At 39.5% G+C, this 17,526-nt stretch overlaps 1 protein-coding gene across 1 annotated transcript in view; it reads right to left on the bottom strand.

Moving 5' to 3' along the window:
- Window positions 1–17,526, bottom strand: part of NEK4 (NIMA related kinase 4) — a 67,606-nt gene that overhangs the window by 26,609 nt on the left and 23,471 nt on the right. Inside the window, exons 8-12 of the mRNA XM_042782445.1 lie at window positions 8,948–9,097; window positions 5,179–5,328; window positions 4,637–4,703; window positions 3,153–3,262; window positions 1,738–1,826 (exon numbers count right to left, since the gene is read on the bottom strand). Coding sequence (XP_042638379.1) covers window positions 1,738–1,826; window positions 3,153–3,262; window positions 4,637–4,703; window positions 5,179–5,328; window positions 8,948–9,097 — 566 coding nt within the window. The remainder of the gene's footprint in view (window positions 1–1,737; window positions 1,827–3,152; window positions 3,263–4,636; window positions 4,704–5,178; window positions 5,329–8,947; window positions 9,098–17,526) is intronic.

Below are 17,526 nucleotides of genomic sequence, written 5' to 3' on the forward strand. Positions count from 1 at the left end.
AAAAAAAAAAAAAATATCTTTTTCAATATAAAAAATAAATTTATAGGATAGTTTCTGCTTCCAGTCATGATGGAAGAACAGGAACTGGATGTACCCTCCCATGAAACAATGACAACAAGACAAAATACAAACAAAACTGATTTTCAAATGTTAAACAATAGGCAATGCAGTATAGTGATCTGAGTAATGGGAAATAAATGAAATGAACCCTATGATTGTCCCAGCTTACTGCATTAAGGGAGTTTCTAGGACACAGAGTAAGGAAGAAGAAACCAAACTGGACCTGGCAGCCTTCCTTAGTTGAAGAGATAGAGCTGCAAATTCAGGAAAGCCAAGAATTCCCAGTAGAGAGGATCAGAGGAGAAAGCTGCACAAGGAGAGAGCCCTAGAAATCTACAGAGGTACCCCTTGAGTCTTCAGCTGAGTACTGATAAAAACTGGCATATAAACAAACTACCTTAGTTAACGAAAAGAACCACCAAAAAGCAGCAGGTAGAAAAACCTCTGTGCTCATGTAGGGTCAGGAATAATCTGAGTTCCCATCAGTCATGGTGGAAAAACTCGTAATACACGGTGCATCAAGAAGGGAATTTAAAAAGGTATTGCTTAGTAGGGAGACAAAATTAGCCCTAAAAAGTCTGTTCTGGTCCTACCACAAAGCTTAAAAGCAAGCCTTGAAAAGGATCAAACTATTTTCAGGTCACTTAACTACATCCTAGTACAAAGCTCAAAAATATGTAAGGAATACAAATGCCAACATCCAATAAGATAAAAGTCACAATGTCTGGCATCCAGTTAAAAATTATCAGATGTACAAAGAAGCAGGAAAATATCATACATTGTAAAGAGACAACAATCAATTAATGAAACAGATCCAGAAGTGATAAAAGTGATAGAACTGTAGGTGAGGACCTTAAAAATACTTATTAGAAATATATTCCACAGATTCAATGTAGGGGAAAGCATGAACATGTTAAGGAGAAGCACGGAAGATATAAAAAGACCTAAATTGAACTTCTAGATATGAAAAGTATAAGGCGTTAAATACAGGAGATGACATTAACAGATTAGACACTGCAGAGGAAAATATTAGTGAACCTGAAGATCTAGCAATAGAATCTATGAAAAATGAAACAGGAAAAGTCTAAAAAAATGAACACAGTATCAGTGAGCTGTGGGACAACTTTTAACAGCCTAAAATACATGTAATTGGAATCTCCAAAGGAGCATGTATGTGCGTGTGTGCATGTGTATATATTGTTGTTGTTATGTGCCGTTGAGTAGGCCCCAACTCATAGCGACCCCTCCTTGGGTTTACGAAGCAGTACCTCTATGGAAGTAGATTGCCCCATCTTCCTTCCAAGGAGTGGTTGATGGGTTTGAACCACCAGCTTTCTGGTTAGCAGTCAAATGCCTTAGGCACTATGCTACCAGAGCTCCCTGTATATGTGTGTGTGTGTATATGTATTATATATATTTAAAGAAATAATGGCCAAAATTTTACCAAATCTGCTGAAAACAATAAACCCATAGTTTTAAGAAGAAATTCTGTTAAGAATTCAGATTGAAAATCAGATGTGTTCATTAGAAGAGATCTTTTTAGCTCTGGCATGTACCATAAACCATTTATGATGCTATCATTGAGTACTACAGGACTAAATACTACTGTAAATGTACATTTGGAATTAATTCAAACAGAAATACCTGATGAAAGGAGAGAGGAAAACAAGAACTTACCTTTCCCTAGAATCCCCATCTGACTTATCAGTTGAACTCGTAGAAGAACTAAACTCCTCCTCAGACAAATAATGGATCAGTTTCTTTTCCTATTAATGTTTACAGAAATAAAAATCCACACGACAATACAATGTAGTATGTGAAACAGTCTTAGATGCAATGTCAAGACACAATGTGCATCTAGGTGCAATGTAACAGGAAAAACTATTGGATATAAAAATTGAAGTTACTTTACTCAAATGATACCCAGTTCACCCATAAAGTTCACAAGTGAAGCCTGAGGAACATCAAGGTAAAGTTTTATAAGGCCCTCAAGCATCTTAACGGTGAAGAAATTTCCTTTCCAGAAGAGAGTGGATAACTAGTTCTGGTATTCCACGTCCCCGTCAGAAGCATGACCGTTAAGAATACTGGCATTTTAAACTAGATCAAATGGCACCCAAATCAAGGCCACCTCAGCTTGCTCAAACATGAGACTCTATTAAACTGCTTTAAAGGATTACCTGACATGATTACACACAAGACTTACAAATTTGGAAGATGGAAATAGTAATCTCAATTAGTGAAACAACTAAATAACAGAAAACAAAAAAAATGAAAAATAATAGAAATGAATCTTCATTACTTTCAAAATAAGAAAGTCCATATTGTTAAAATAAAAATATGCTTCTATAAATCATGTTGTTGTTGTTGTTGTTGTTGTTGTTGTTATGTGCCGTCGAGTCGGCCCCGACTCATAGCGACCCCTCCTTGGGTTTCCGAGGCAGTATCACTACGGAAGTAGGATTGCCCAACCTTCCTTCCGAGGAGTGGCTGGTGGGTTTGAACCGCCAGCCGTCTGGTTAGCAGGCAAGTGTCTTAGCCACTATGCTACCAGAGCTCCCATAAATCATGTTAGGGCCAAAAATTCAGAAAACTGCATAATTATCCCCAGGGGATTATTCAACAGAAACATGAACAAGGGTTGGAAACTTTGCAATTATCCATTTAGCCACCAGATGGCGAACCTACATCATCCATAAACGAGAAGGTAATTTTACTTTGACATAAATGTGAAACAGGAATGAGCAACAAGTGAGACTAAAGTCTGGCCAGGCAGATGGGTTTGTTGGTAACATGGAAGAATAATGAAAGTGCTGCCTAGTGGAAGGCCCTTAGGAATTCTTTTTTTAAAAACTACTTAAGAAATATTTTTAGCTAGGCTTCCAACTGTTCCTAAGAGTGTCTGAGAAATTCATCCTTTTAATGGGTCAAACAAAGTCCCTTTAATTATTATTTACCAGTTCCTTTCCTTACCAAGAGCAAAAGGTGAAACTGTAGCCAGGCCTGTCCAGAAATAAATTTATAAGGTTTACTGCATGAAGCTTGCCAGATGTAGATGTGTCTGCCTTTTCCCTTAGGAGTATGTGACATACCTGAGCAACACTGCAGTCAGAAGAGAATCGTCTGGCAGGGAGGGGCTGGCCTTCCTCCTGAGGTTTCCCTGGCCTCACTGAACTCAGAGAAGCTCTCCTCACTGAAGGGCCTGAAAAAAATGATCATCCACAGTGGTTGATTGTGGGTGGGTTGGCCTCAACTGAAGAAGGCTTTGCACTGGATGTGGAAGACACCAGTGAGATTCAGCCCGGAAGTAATACAGACAGCATATTCATCATATTCATCATCACTCTGGTGTCTGACAGCTCAGTTCAAATCCCAGCTCTGGTTCTATCAGTTCTGTGACCTTGGGCAAGTTATTTAACCCCAAGCTCAGTTTCCTCAGCTACAAAATGGAATAATACTGCCTACCTTTTGACAGCTACATAAATATGAAATCAGATAATACCCTTAAGATGTCTGCCATAATGCCTGAGACATGCTCAGCATTCAGTGAACAGAAATAGCTAGTACTGTCATTAGATGAAAGAAATAGGAAAGCCCAGGGTGGCACCATTCCCCTAGCTTCCTCTCTGCTCCTAAGAAGAGAGAAAACTCTGGGTATGGAAACAAGGTAAACTCACATTCAGTTTCCAGTCTGAAATCTACTAGGAACCACTGTCTTTATGTAAAGCCCTCTATCTGGTCTGTGGTGGGGAGCTCTGGTGGCATAGTGCCAAAGGAGTTAACTGCTAACCAGAAGGCTGGTGGGTCACACCCACTAGCTTACTCCTCAGAAGAAAGGTTGGGCAATCTACCTCTGTAGCGATACCCCCTTGGAAACCCAAAGAGGGGTTGCTATGAGTCAGGTCTGACTTGATGGCACATAACAATACAGTCTGGTGGTGGGGAGCTCTGGTGGCGTAGTGCCTAAGGCATTTGACTGCTAACCAGAAGACTGGTGGTTCAAACCCACTAGCCATTCCTCGGAGGAAGGTTGGGCAACCTACTTCTGTAGTGATACTGCCTCGGAAACCCAAGGAGGGGTTACTATGAGTCGAATCGACTCAACGAAAGTGAGTTTGGTTGTTTTTTTTTTGGTTTATCTCTCTTTTTAGTCTCCTCCTTCACTGGTGATACATGTTCCAGATCCAACAGCCTTTGTTGATTTTTTTTTTTTTTAAAGGCTTCACTGAGAAATTTTACAACTCTTCCAAATGGGTTTCCCAAGTGGATTACTGATGCCTAGAAATTTGTATCACCTCACTATAAGGAGCTCTGGTGACACAGTGCTTAAGTGCTTGGCTGCTAACTCAAAGGTCGGTGGTCCAAACTCACTCCGCAGAAGAAAGATGAGGTAGTCTGCTGCATAAAGATTGCAGCTTTGGAAACTCTATGAGGCAGTTCTACTTGTCCTTATAGGGTCCTATAAATTGGAACTGACTTGAGACAACAGGTTTGTTTTTCTGGCCATCAGAACCTGCACAGATGTCTATCTACAAACCACAACTCCTAACAAGTGAAGGGAAGAGAATAATTTTACCTGAGGGGAACACCTCTTCCTGAGACTGCTTGAGTCGCCTCCTCTCTCTTGCTGATAACGGTCGATCCTTTTAAAGAAAGTCAGAGAGTCACTTCCATTGCTACTCACTATTCTTAGAACATCTGCAGCATGTGAAGGCTCATCTAGCACCACAGGAAAAAGCCTTGCAGTGACATTTAAAGGAGCATCCACTTTAAGCTGGTCCACATCAAAGTTATAGCCACTGGCTAGGAAAGATCACAGCCCTCATTTCTGGGAAGTAGTGGTTTCTGGGAGTGCAAATGGGGAATTCCACATTTTCCATATTCAGAATCTACCTGGTCTCCTTAGTTAACTACCATTCTAGTGGAAGTGACCTGTCCTGGAAGAATAGAATTTGTTCATTTCAATCAAAGTTTTTGCTGAGAATCCCAAATGGGTCCCTCTAGTGTTTGGCAGGAAGCAGAGCTAAGATGTTTTAATATAAAACACAACAAGCACAGGATTTTACAACCAAACACTTTACAAGAAAGTTTGAAAGTCCAACATATACCCCCACAAACCTTTGAAGATGAGACTTCACTGTTCCTCGAACTGCTGACAGACCCACTATCTGCTTGACTTTGGTTTTCGGCATTCTTTTGAGTTGCTGTGACATCCGCTTTTCCAACAGTGTGAAGAAAAGGCAAACGTTGAGGAGAAATCTCTTGGAACTTAAGAAATTTTAAGAAAGAGGAGATTATACTATCTGTTTCACAAACCGCCACCTCCAAAATTCCCCCATCAGTAGGGTCCTCTATGAATTAGTATTTTACTCTCAAAACTTTAAAACACTGCATTTTTAAAAAGAACCTCTGTCAAAGGTGAATGACCCCCTCAGAAGCTTATGGACAGGGTACCTGTGAAAGTTACTTTAAGCAATGAGGTGCTGAGACTTCTGGTAAGATGGAGGAATAGGCAGACACGCAACACAGACTCTCTTCAACAAAGAACAGAAAGACCAATTGACAGAGATATACAAGATAATCCTGGAACGCTGAGCTTTGAAAGGAACTATACAGAAGTGGATTAGGCACCAACTAGTGGAAAAACCTAAACGAAACAGTGAGTACAGAGACGGTCAGAGCTGCAGACTGTCAGCTACTCTGACGAGACCAACAGCCTGAATATTTCCAAGTGGTGTTGGGACCTAAGAATTGACCTAAAGATCAGCCCCGGTCACCAAGGGCTGCAAGGACAACTGCTCTGGTGGCCTATGACTAGGAAGGAAAACAGCAAGGAGGGAGACAACCTGGGCTGTGGACTTTCTGCTGCCCGGAGGGCACAGCCATTTTGATTGTTTACATGTGGCAGCCATTTTGGATATTTAAAGTGACTGAGGGCACAGCCATTTTGAATGTTTACAAGTGGCAACCATTTTGGATTTTAAAGTGATAGCATTCTCATTCGGATTCCAGGGACCTAAGAATAGGCTCTGTTTGCCAAGGTTGGCATGGACATACAAGAGGCTGACAAAGCGACAGGTGGTGAGTGTACAAGTGCTGTCAACTAGTGCATAGAAGAGTATAGCACAGTATCCTGCCAGTATAGATAACATACAAAGAAAATGAAAATTGTGGGCAAGTCACCCCAACATATAATCACCAATTAAATATAAACACAAAAACATCACAATGCCTCAGAGACAAAAGAGGATCACAGTCCACACAAAGAAGCAAGATAAAGCAGGAGAAACAAGGGACCAGGATACAGACCCAAAACACATCCCTGAAGAAGACGCAGCATTGGAATTCCCTGATAATAATTCAAAAGAATTATATTTAGGTATCTTGAACGAATTGAGAGGCAGCAGATCAAGGAAAATAGAGACAAAACCCTAGAAGAATTTTGGAAGAAAATATAAGAACAAAATGACAAAATAAATGAAAAATTAGAAATGATTCTAAATCTAGAGATAGAAATCCAGAAGATTAATACTAAATTGCCAGAAATAGGTAACACATTGCAAGGGCAAAGGAGTAGAACTGATGCAATGGAAGACAGAATTAATGAGATTGAAGACAAATCCTGAATACTTCTTTGGAAAGGGATCAATCAGAAAAAAGATCAAAACAAAATGAAGAAAGCCTAAGGTTCATGTGGGATACCATCAAAAGGAATAACCTACGTGTCATTGGAATTCCAGAACAGGAAGAGAAAAATGAAACTACTGAGAAAATTGTCCAAGATTTGTTGAAGGAGAACTTCCCTGATATGATGAAAGATGAGAATATATCCATTCAGGAAGTCCAGCAAACAGGATAGAACCCAAAAGAAAAACACCAAGACATATCATCATCAAACTCACCAAAACCAAAGACAAAGAAAGAATCATGAGAGCAGCATGGGAAAAACGAAAAGTTACCTACAAGGGACAATCATTAAGAATAAGCTCGGATTTCTCAACAGAAACCATGCAGGCGAGAAGACAGTGGGATAAAACACTGAAAGAGAAAAATTTCCAACCAAGAATTATGTACCCAGCAAAATTGTCCCTCAAATATGATGGTGAAATTAGGACATTTCCAGATAAGCAGAAATTAAGGGAATTTGTTAAATCCAGACCAATCTTACAAGAGATGCTAAAGAGAGCCCTTTGGACAGAGAAGCAACAACAGCCAATAACAACTGACCATTAACACACATGATGGTATAACCCAGAAAGCAACCCAGCTATGGAAGTATCCAAAGTAAATAAGCCTCCAAGATTGTAAACAGGGAACCAGAGACACCAACCAACAAAGGAGGACAACTACAAACCAAAAAGAGGGAAAAGAAAACCTGTGTTGTTACAGAACTTCTAGATGGTAGGGAAGTCAAGACAACTACAAGACAGAACAGACCGTTCTAAACTTGGGAAAAAAACTATAAATCACAGGGTAACCTCAAAGAAAAATGATAAACCTTCACATCAAAATAAAAAAGAGGACCAGCATAAATATTCAGCAAATACTAAAACAATAGCAGTGAAGGAAGTGATTCATAAACAAAATGAGCTCAGCATAGAAAATTATATGGAACAAAGAAATCGACACAATGACAGCAACAAATTCATATTTCCTGATAACTACATATCTGGCAAGGGACTTATGTCTAAGATTGATGGAAAACTCCAACGCTGCAACACCAAAGGAATTAACAATCCAATTGAAAAATGGGCAGAAGGCATGAATAGACACTTCAACAAGGAAGATATTCAGGTGGTCAGCTAATACATGAAAAGATACTCACAATCATTGGCCATCAGAGAGATGTAAATCAAAACAACAATGAAATATACTGTCTCACCCTAGCACTGATGGCAAGGTTCAATGAGACAGAAAAGGAAAAATGCTGGTGGGGATGTGGAGAGATTGGGACTCTCATACACTGCTTGTGTGACTGTGAAGTGACACAATCACCGTGGAAAGCAATATGGCGATTCCTTAGAAAGTTGGAATTGGAGATACCATTTGACCCAGCAACCCTATTACTAGGTATCTATCCTAGAGAGGTGAGAGCCAGGATAGGAACAGATACATGCACGTTCATGTTCATCACAGCACTATTTACAATAGCAAAAAGATGGAAATGACCTACGTGCCCATCAGCAGAAGAGTGGATGACCAAACTATGGTATATACACATACTGGAATGCTATGCAACACTAAAGAATAATGTAGAGTCTGCAAAACACCGCATAATATGGATGAACTTGGAGGACATTATGCTGAGTGACATAAGTCAATCACAGAAGAACAAATATAGTATTAGTTCATTGTTGTAGAGGGTCAAGGAAAGGTTTATATATGGAGGGAAACTTTCTTTGTTGGTTGCCAGGGGTGGGAGGGGAGGGGAGGGAACAATGCCAAATAAAAAAAAAAATGCATTGACCCATGTCACTTTAGTTTTGTGTATTTCACTGTACATAAATTATATTTCAATAAAATGTATTTTTAAAAAAAGAAATGAAGTGTTAACAGGATTTTGTGCAGAGGATAAATGAGATACTATTGTTTTATATGTCACAGAAGGGGTCAGATTTACCCTCATTAGCTGTTCCTTTAACTCTCAAAATGATCTATCCATTTTTGCTAGGATAGATAAAATCCTTACTCTGTTTCCAACTCACTGATATTTGAAATATTTGATAGTTAGCATCTTGCCACCATCACCCTTCTCTCTACATGTTCCTTGCATTTCTTATGTGCCATTCTGGCAAGTGTTAATCATTCTAAACAGAAATCAAGCTTCCCAAAGTCTATTTCTCAAGCAGCAGTACAATGACTGTATTCCAAAGAGATCTCCACCGACCTGTCTCTTTCCCCCACTGTGCTCGGTCTGTTCTCTTTTTTTCTGCCGTCGCTGTCGAGACAGGGAGGGTTCAGCTCCAGAGCTAGGTGGCTGTAAGCCTGGGTAGATTATGTCTTGTTTTTCTATAATATATTTACCAGCAACTGGATCCTTAAAAACAATAAATAAAACAAAAACACGGAATGATGAAGTAAACTTACGAAGTTACAAACTTATGAATGGCCAAACCCCACACACCTACTTTTAAAATAGTAGAATAAAAGGAAGAGGAGTTTGCCTTTCTCAAAATGAATGCTTACTTACAGTGCCGACAGGAAAAGACAAAATGCTGACATTATTATTCAAATTTCTGTCTTTCTCCTCTCAATTAAAAATGAAAACTTATTTTGATTAAATTACTTGTTATATGGCCCAGGGCTTAGAGGCTGCTTTTCATTTGGGGGTGGCTCTATATTAAGGCCAGGGCCTGAGGTAGGCAGGCTTGGGGCTTGGGCCCTGCTTTTCACTTGTGGGCAGCTGTATTTTAAGTCTAAGGCCCAAGGTAGGCAGGCGGGGACTTGAGGGCTGCTTTTTGCTTGTAGGCGGCTCTATTTGAAGGCTGTTGCCTGAGGTAAGCAGGTACAGAGGGCTTAGGAACAATTAAGATGAACTTCTCTGTCAGTTTGTCATGCTGTGGTAGGTTACGTGTTACTGTGATACTGGAGGCTATACCACCGTGTTGCAAAATGCCAGCAGGGTTATCCATGGTGGACAGGTTTCAGTGGGGTTTCTTGGCTAAGACAGACTCAGAAGAAGGAAGAGGCCATCCACTTCTCAAATATTTGGCAAGTGAAAACCTTATGAATAGCATTGAAACACTGTTTGATATATTACTGGAAAACTGTACAGTTCTGAAACACTGTCCGATATAGTGCCAGAAAATGAGCCCATCATGCTGGAAGGCACTCAAAATTTGACTGGGGGAAGAGCTGACTCCTCAGAGTAGATTCGACCTTAATGATGTGGGCATTTTCAGGACTTCCACTGGCTGATGTGTCACGACTCAAAATGAATAGAAACAGATGCAAACATATGTTAATAATTGGAACATGGAATGTACAAAGTATGAATCTAGGAAAATTGGAAGTTGTAAAAAATGAAATGGAATGCATAAAGATCAATATCCTAGGCATTAGTGAGCTGAAATGGACTGGTTTTGGCCATTTTGAATCAGATAACCATATGATCTATATGGTGGTAATGACAAATTGAAAAGGAATGGTGTGGCATTCGTTATCACAAAGACTGTTTCAAGATCTGTCCTGAAGTACAACGCTGTCAGTGATAAGATAATATCCATACGAAGACCAGTTAATACTACTATTATTCAAATTTATACTCAACCACCAAAACCAAAGATGAGGAAATTGAAGATTTCTACCAATTTCTGCAGTCTGAAATTGACCACACGTGCAATCAAGATGTGTTGATTATCACTGGTGACTGGAATGCAAAAGTTGGAAACAAAGAAGAGCTACCAGCAGTTGGAAAATATGGCCTTGGTTACAGAGATAACACTGTAGATCCCATGATAGAATTTTGTGAGACCAATGACTTATTCATTGCAAATACCTTTTTTCAACAACGTAAGTGATCACTATACACGTGGACTTCACCAGATGGAGTTCACAGGAATCAGACTGACTACATCTGTGGCAAGAGACAATGGAGAAGTTCAATATCTTTGGCCAAAACAAGACCAGGGGCTGACTGTGGAACAGACCATCAACTGCTCATATGCACGTTCAGGCTGAAGTTGAAGACAATTAAAACAAGTCCACAAGAGCCAAAATATGATCTTGATAATATCCCTCCTGAATTTAGAGACTATTTAAAGAATATATTTGATGCATTGAACACCAATGACCAAAAACTAAAGGAACTGTGGTATGACACCAAGAACATGAAGAAAGCAAGAGATCATTAAAAAGACGAGGAAGGAAGAAAAGACCAAAATGGATGTCAGAAGAGACTCTGAAACTTGCCCTTGAGCTGAGAGTAGCTAAAGCAAATGGAAGAAATGACAAGATAAAAGAGCTGAACAGAAGATGTCAAAGAGCATCTTGAACAGACAAAGCCAATTATTGTAACGAAATGTGCAAAGACCTGGAGTTAGAAAACCAAAAGGGAAGAACACACTCAGTATTTCTCAAGCTGCAAGAACTAAAGAAAAAATTTAAGCCTCAAGTTCCAATACTGAAAGATTCTATGGGCAAAATATTGAATGATGCAGGAAGCATCAAAAGAAGATGTAAGGAATAAACAGAGTCACTGTACCAAAAAGAATTAGTCAATGTTCATCCATTTCAGGAGGTGGCATATGATCAAGAACCAATGGTATCAAAGGAAGAAGCTGAAACTGCACTAAAGGAATTGCCAAAGAACAAGGCTCCAGGAATTGATGGAATACCCACTGAAATGTTTCAACAAACGGATGCCATACTGGAGGCACTCACTCGGTTATGCCAAGAGATTTAGAAGACAACTACCTGGCCAACTGAGTGAAATAAATCCATATTTGTACCCATTCCAAAGAAAGGTGATCCTACAGAATGTGGGAGTTCTAAAACAATATCATTAATATCACATGTAAGTAAAATCTTACTGAAGATAATTAAAAAAAAGGTTTCAGCAGTATATTGATGGAGAGCTTCCACAAATGCAAGCTGGATTCAGAAAAGGACTTGGAACGAGGGGTATCATTGCTGATGTCAGGTGGATCTTAGCTGAAAGCAAAGAATACTAGGAAGATGTTTACTTATGTTCTATTGGGTATGCAAAAGCATTCGATTGTGTGGATCACAACAAATTATGGATAACATTGAGAATAATGGGAATACCAGAACACTTGATTGTACTCATGAGGAACCTGTACATAGATCAGGAGGCTGTCATTCAAACAGAGTAAGGGGATACTGCATGGTTCAAAATCAGGAAGGGAGTGCGTCAATCTTTCATCATACTTATTCAACTTGTATGCTGAGCAAATAATATGAAAAGCTGGATTATATAAAGAAGAACATGGCATCAGGATTAGAGGAAGACTCATTAACAACCTGCAAAATGCACATGACATAACTTTGCTTGCTGAAGGTGAGGATGACCTGAAGCACTTACTGATGAAGACTGAAGACTATAGTCTGCAGTATGGATTATACCTCAATGTAAACAAAACGAAGATCCTCACAACTGGTCCAATAAACAGCTTCATGGTGGATGGAGAAAAGATTGAAGTTGTCAAGGATTTCATGTTATTTGGCTCTACAATCAACACCAGTGGAAGCAGCAGTCAAGACATCAGACGACGTATTGCATTGGGCAAATCTGCTGCAAAAGATCTCTTTCAAGTGTGAAGAGCAAAGATGTTTCCTTGAAGACTAAGGTGTACCTAACCCAAGCCATAGTATTTTCAATCACCTCTTATGCATATGAGAGCTGGACAATGAATGAGGAAGACCAAAGAGCTGATGCTTTTGAGTTGTGGTGTTGGAGAAAAATGCTAAGAGTACCACAGTCTGCTAAGAGGACTAACAAATCTGTCCTGGAGGAAGTGCAGCCAGAATGCTCCTTGGAAGTGAGGATGGCCAGACTTCGTCTCATCTACTTTGGTCATGTTGTCAGAAGGAACCATTCCCTGGAGAAGGATATGCTTGGTAAAGTGGAGGGTCAATGAAGAAGGGGAAGGCCCTCAACAAGATGGATAGACACAGTGGCTGCAACGATGGACTCAGGTATAGCAAGGATTGTGAGGTTGGCACAGGACTGGGCAGTGTATTGTTCTGCTGTACATAAGGTCACTATAAGTTGGAGACGACTTGACAGCACCTAACAACATCTTATTATTAGCCTGAAATTACTAATGTCTGATTCAGTACATGAATGGATTTTAAAAAAAGAGGGAGAAAATCTCATCATAATTTTTAACATATTTTCTATTCAGAAAAGTAATACATGCTTTAAACGGTATCCAATTTAATATAAATTTACTTCCCTAAAATGCACGGTGAAAAGAGTACTGCGTTTGGAATCAGATGAACCAAAATATGTGAGAAACTTAACTTCCCTGAGCTTCAGTTTTCTTACCTATAAAATGAGGATAATGCCACCCACCCTTTGAATTACTACTTGAGCACTACATGAGATAGTGTACTAAATGTATTTAGGACTATTTCTGATGCTACAAAAATAAGAGCTACTGATAGCAATAGTCAGGATAAAAATAAATTGCCTTCTAAGTTATAAAGATCACTTAGTGTTTTATTTGGATAGCTGATTTTAGAACTAATGCATATCAAACATTAAAATAGATTTTTGCAATGATTTTTTTAACAATTGTTTACCTATCAGTGTATCTATCTAGGTTTTCATATAGATGGACAATGGGAACTGATTATCATTCAATCAACAAATTTTTATCAAAAGCCTAATATTTGGTGCATTTTAGAAAGGAAAACAAACAATGCAATACTAATACAAGGTAAGATTGCTTTTTGAGAGCCGATAGCATTCATATAACATTTTTAGATCCTATGGAAAATACAGGGAGTTCTGGTAGCACAGTGCCTAAGGCATTTGACTACTAACCAGAAGGCTGGCGGTTCAAACCCACCAGGTTGGGCAATCTACTTCTGCAGTGATACTGCCTCGGAAACCCAAGGAGGGATCGCTATGAGTCGGATCCGACTTGACGGCAGTGAGTCTGGCTTTTTTAGTTTAGAGGTAAAATAGTTTTAAAGCATATTATGCGAGCATTATACCTAATACTGGACATAAATAACTGTTGTTGTTGTTAGGTGTCATTGAATCATTTCTGACTCATAGCAATCCCATGTGACTAAGTAGAACTGTCCCATTAAGTTTTTCTAGGCTATAATGTTCATGGGAGCAGACCGACAGGTGTACTGTAGAGCCACCAGGTCGGCTCAAACCACCAATTTTTTCGTTAGAAGCCAAGCACTTAACCATCAAGCCACCAGGACTCCTTATATATAACTGTATCAAAACCAAACCAAATCTACTGCAATTGAGTCAATTACAACTCCCAGCCACTCTATAGGACAGAGTAGAATTGCCCCATAGGGTTTCCAAGACTGTAAATCTTTATGGATGCACACTGCATCATCTTTCTCCCATGGAGAGGATGGTGACTTTGAACTGCCAATCTTTCGGTTAGCAGCCAAATATATTAAATGATTAAATTTTACAATATTATTAAGCAATAAACTAGCTGAAAAAAGAGATTTAAATAGTAAACAAATAATTGCTCAATTCTGAAGAGAGAAAATAAATCTTTATTTCTCCACTGGCAGTAAATATGAAGCATCCAAAATAAAGCTTACACATGTTAAAAGGATGACAAAAACTAACAGCTTAAGGAGCATCTCCATGAAATCCAAATGGTCCCGAAGAAAAGTTCTTCCACTTTTATGAAGAACAATAATAAAACAGAGAAATTATTCAGCATGAAATTACATCAAGCAAACAAAATATCTGCTCTAAAAGCCATGTATAAGATATGAACTTGATCAGGAACAACACAAGGCTACCTACTCTCACCACCTCTACTCAACATTATACTGGAGGTTTTAGCCAGAAAAATTAGGCAAGAAAAAATCAGTAAAATGCATCCAGATTGGAAAGGAAGAAGCAACACTAACTCTTTTGGCAGATGACATGATCTTATATACAGAAAATCCTGAGTCCAACAAAAGAATCAAATTAAACTATTAAAATGAACAAACAAATTCAGCAAAGTTACAGGATATAAGATCAATATACAAAAATCAATTGCATTTCTATGCAAATCAAAATAACAATGAGATACCACCTTGTCCCAGCACTATGAGCAAAGTTTAACAAGACAAAAAATAACAAATGCTGGCAAGGATGTGGAGAGATTGGGACTCTCATACACTGTGGTGGGACTGTAAAATGATATAACCACTGTTGAAAGCAGTATGATGATTCCTTAAAAAGCTGGAATTAGAAATACCATTTGACCTAGCAATTCCATTACTAGGTATATATCCTAAAGAAGTGAAAGCTAGCTGTGGTAAACTGTGGTCAATGTCATGAGACAAAGTGTATCTGACCTGCTGTATGGAAAGTGAATTTGCTCTGTAAATCATCACCCAAATCACAATTAAAAGAAAAAAAAAAAAAAAAGAAGTGAGAGCCAGGACAAGAACAGATATATGCACACCCATGTTCATCGCAGCCCTATTTACAACAGCAAAAAGATGGAAACAACATAGGTGCCCAGCAACAGAAGAATGGATAACCAAACTATGGTACATACACACAATGGACTACTATGCAACCATAAAGAGTTAACGTGGAATCTGCAAAACACCACATAATGTGGATGAACTTGAAGGACATTATGTTAAGTGAAATAAGTCAATCATAGAAGGACAAACATTGTATTAGTTTGTTATTGTAAAAGTCAAGAAAAGGTTTACATATGGAAGGAAATTTTCTTTGTTGGTTACCACAGGTGGGAGGCAAGGGGAGGGAACACTGTTAGATAGGTAGAGATAAGCATTGATTTGGGTGAAGAGAAGGGCAATGTACCAAGTGTGAGTGATTAAGACGGTGGCACTGAGGAAGAGGAAGACATGGAGAGGTGCATGGGAGGTGCAGACAACAAAGATGAACCCTTTTGCACATACAGTACTGTGGTGTCAGTGAAGGCAAACACTGATCTATGGGTGGATAGATGGGTGGACAAGCTGAACTATTAGGTATGTCTGTGCAGGGGGGAGTGTGCCCATGACCATGTATAGGGTGGGCAGACAATGTTTCTACAAGTGTATTTGTATGCTCTGTAAGAATTCCCAGATATATAGTAGAGCTAAGGGACAAGGCTGCAGTCACTTCTTGGCCATGGCCAGCTACCCAGAGGGAGAAAATAGTTGGTCCTGTGGGCTTGGAACCATAGTCACAGGGGACATCAAGCTCAATTGGCATAACATACTACACAAAACATTGTTCCACCTCCTACTTTGGCGAGTAGCAACTGGGATCTTAAAAGCTTGCAAGTAGCCATCTAGATGCAACAATGGGTCTTTCCTCACCCAGAGCAAAGAAAAATGAAGAAAACCAAAGACGCATGGAAACAATTAGTCCAAGGGACTGGTACACCATGTGATCCTCAGCCTATACGACTATGAGACCAGAAAAACTAGACTGTGCCCAGCTACTACCGTCAACCACTTGGAGGGGGATCTATGTAGGAGATCCTGGATACAGTGGGAGAATAATGTGGAACATCACTCAAAATCATTTTAAAAAAATAAGGGACCAGGTTTGCTGGTTTGATAGAGCCTGATGGAACCACTGACACAATGGCCCCTAGTTCCCCTTCAGGTCTGGAATTGAACCTACACTTGTGGCTTCCAGCCAAACAAAAGACAGGCATTATGACCTGAACATTTACGCTAGGCAGATACACTCCCTGGAGAGAACAATCATGGAAGAATAGAAGGGCTATGTATGCACAGGGAGACAGCTCAGGGGGCAGGAGTGCATGGGAGGGAAGGACACAGGGAAGAGGTAACTATGGGGAGGAAATGGGAGGGGAGCTGTTGCGTTGTGGGAAATTGCAGTCAATGTCATGAGACAAAGTGTATGTAAGCTGCTGTATGGGAAGTCAATTTGTTCTGTAAACTTTCACCCAAATCACACACACACACACACACACACAAATTAGAGGGCATCTCATATTCATGGAAAAGAGGACTTACAAATTGTTAAGACAGTGATACTCCCCAAATAATCTACAAATTCAACAAAAACCCTATCAAAATCCCTTTTTTTGTTTTTGTTGTGCAAAAACTGACAAAAGTGATCTTCAAATTCAAGGGAAATGAAAAGGACCCAAAATAGTGACACAATTTTGAAAAACATGAATAAAGTTAGAGGACTCCCACTTCCCAATTTCAAAACTTACTACACCAGCTACAGTAATCAAAACTGTGTGGTACTGGAATAAAACCAGAAAACCAAACCCACTGCCACTCACTCAATTCCAACTCATAGTGAACCTACAGGACAGAGCAGAACTGTCTTACAATGTTTCCAAAAGGACCTCTGGTGGCATAGTGGGTAAGGCATTTGGCTGCTAACTAGAAAGTTGGTGGTTCAGACTCACTACCTACCAGCTGCTCTACAGGAGGAAGAAGAGGCAATCTACTTCCATAAAGATTTATAGTCTTGGAAACATAATGAAGGTCACTATGAGTTGGAATAGACTTGCTAGCAGTGGGTTTGGTTGTGGTTTATGGAGTTTCCAAGGCTGTAATTTTTACAGAAGCAGACTGCCACATCTTTCTCTCACAGAGCAGGTGGTGGGTTCAAAGCACTGACCTTTGGGTTAACAGCTGAGCACTTAACCACACTGCACCACCACGGCTCCTTGGTACTGGTATAAGGATAGACCTATTAATCAATGGAAAAAAAATTGGAAGTCCTAAATAAATTCTGGTAGCATAGTGGATAAGACACTTGCCTGCTAACCAGATGGCTGGCGGTTCAAACCC

The sequence above is a fragment of the Orycteropus afer genome, unplaced genomic scaffold, assembly GCF_000298275.1.
Source record: "Orycteropus afer afer isolate SDZICR_OR568_19922 unplaced genomic scaffold, OryAfe1.0 scaffold00323, whole genome shotgun sequence".
Classification (NCBI taxonomy): domain Eukaryota; kingdom Metazoa; phylum Chordata; class Mammalia; order Tubulidentata; family Orycteropodidae; genus Orycteropus; species Orycteropus afer.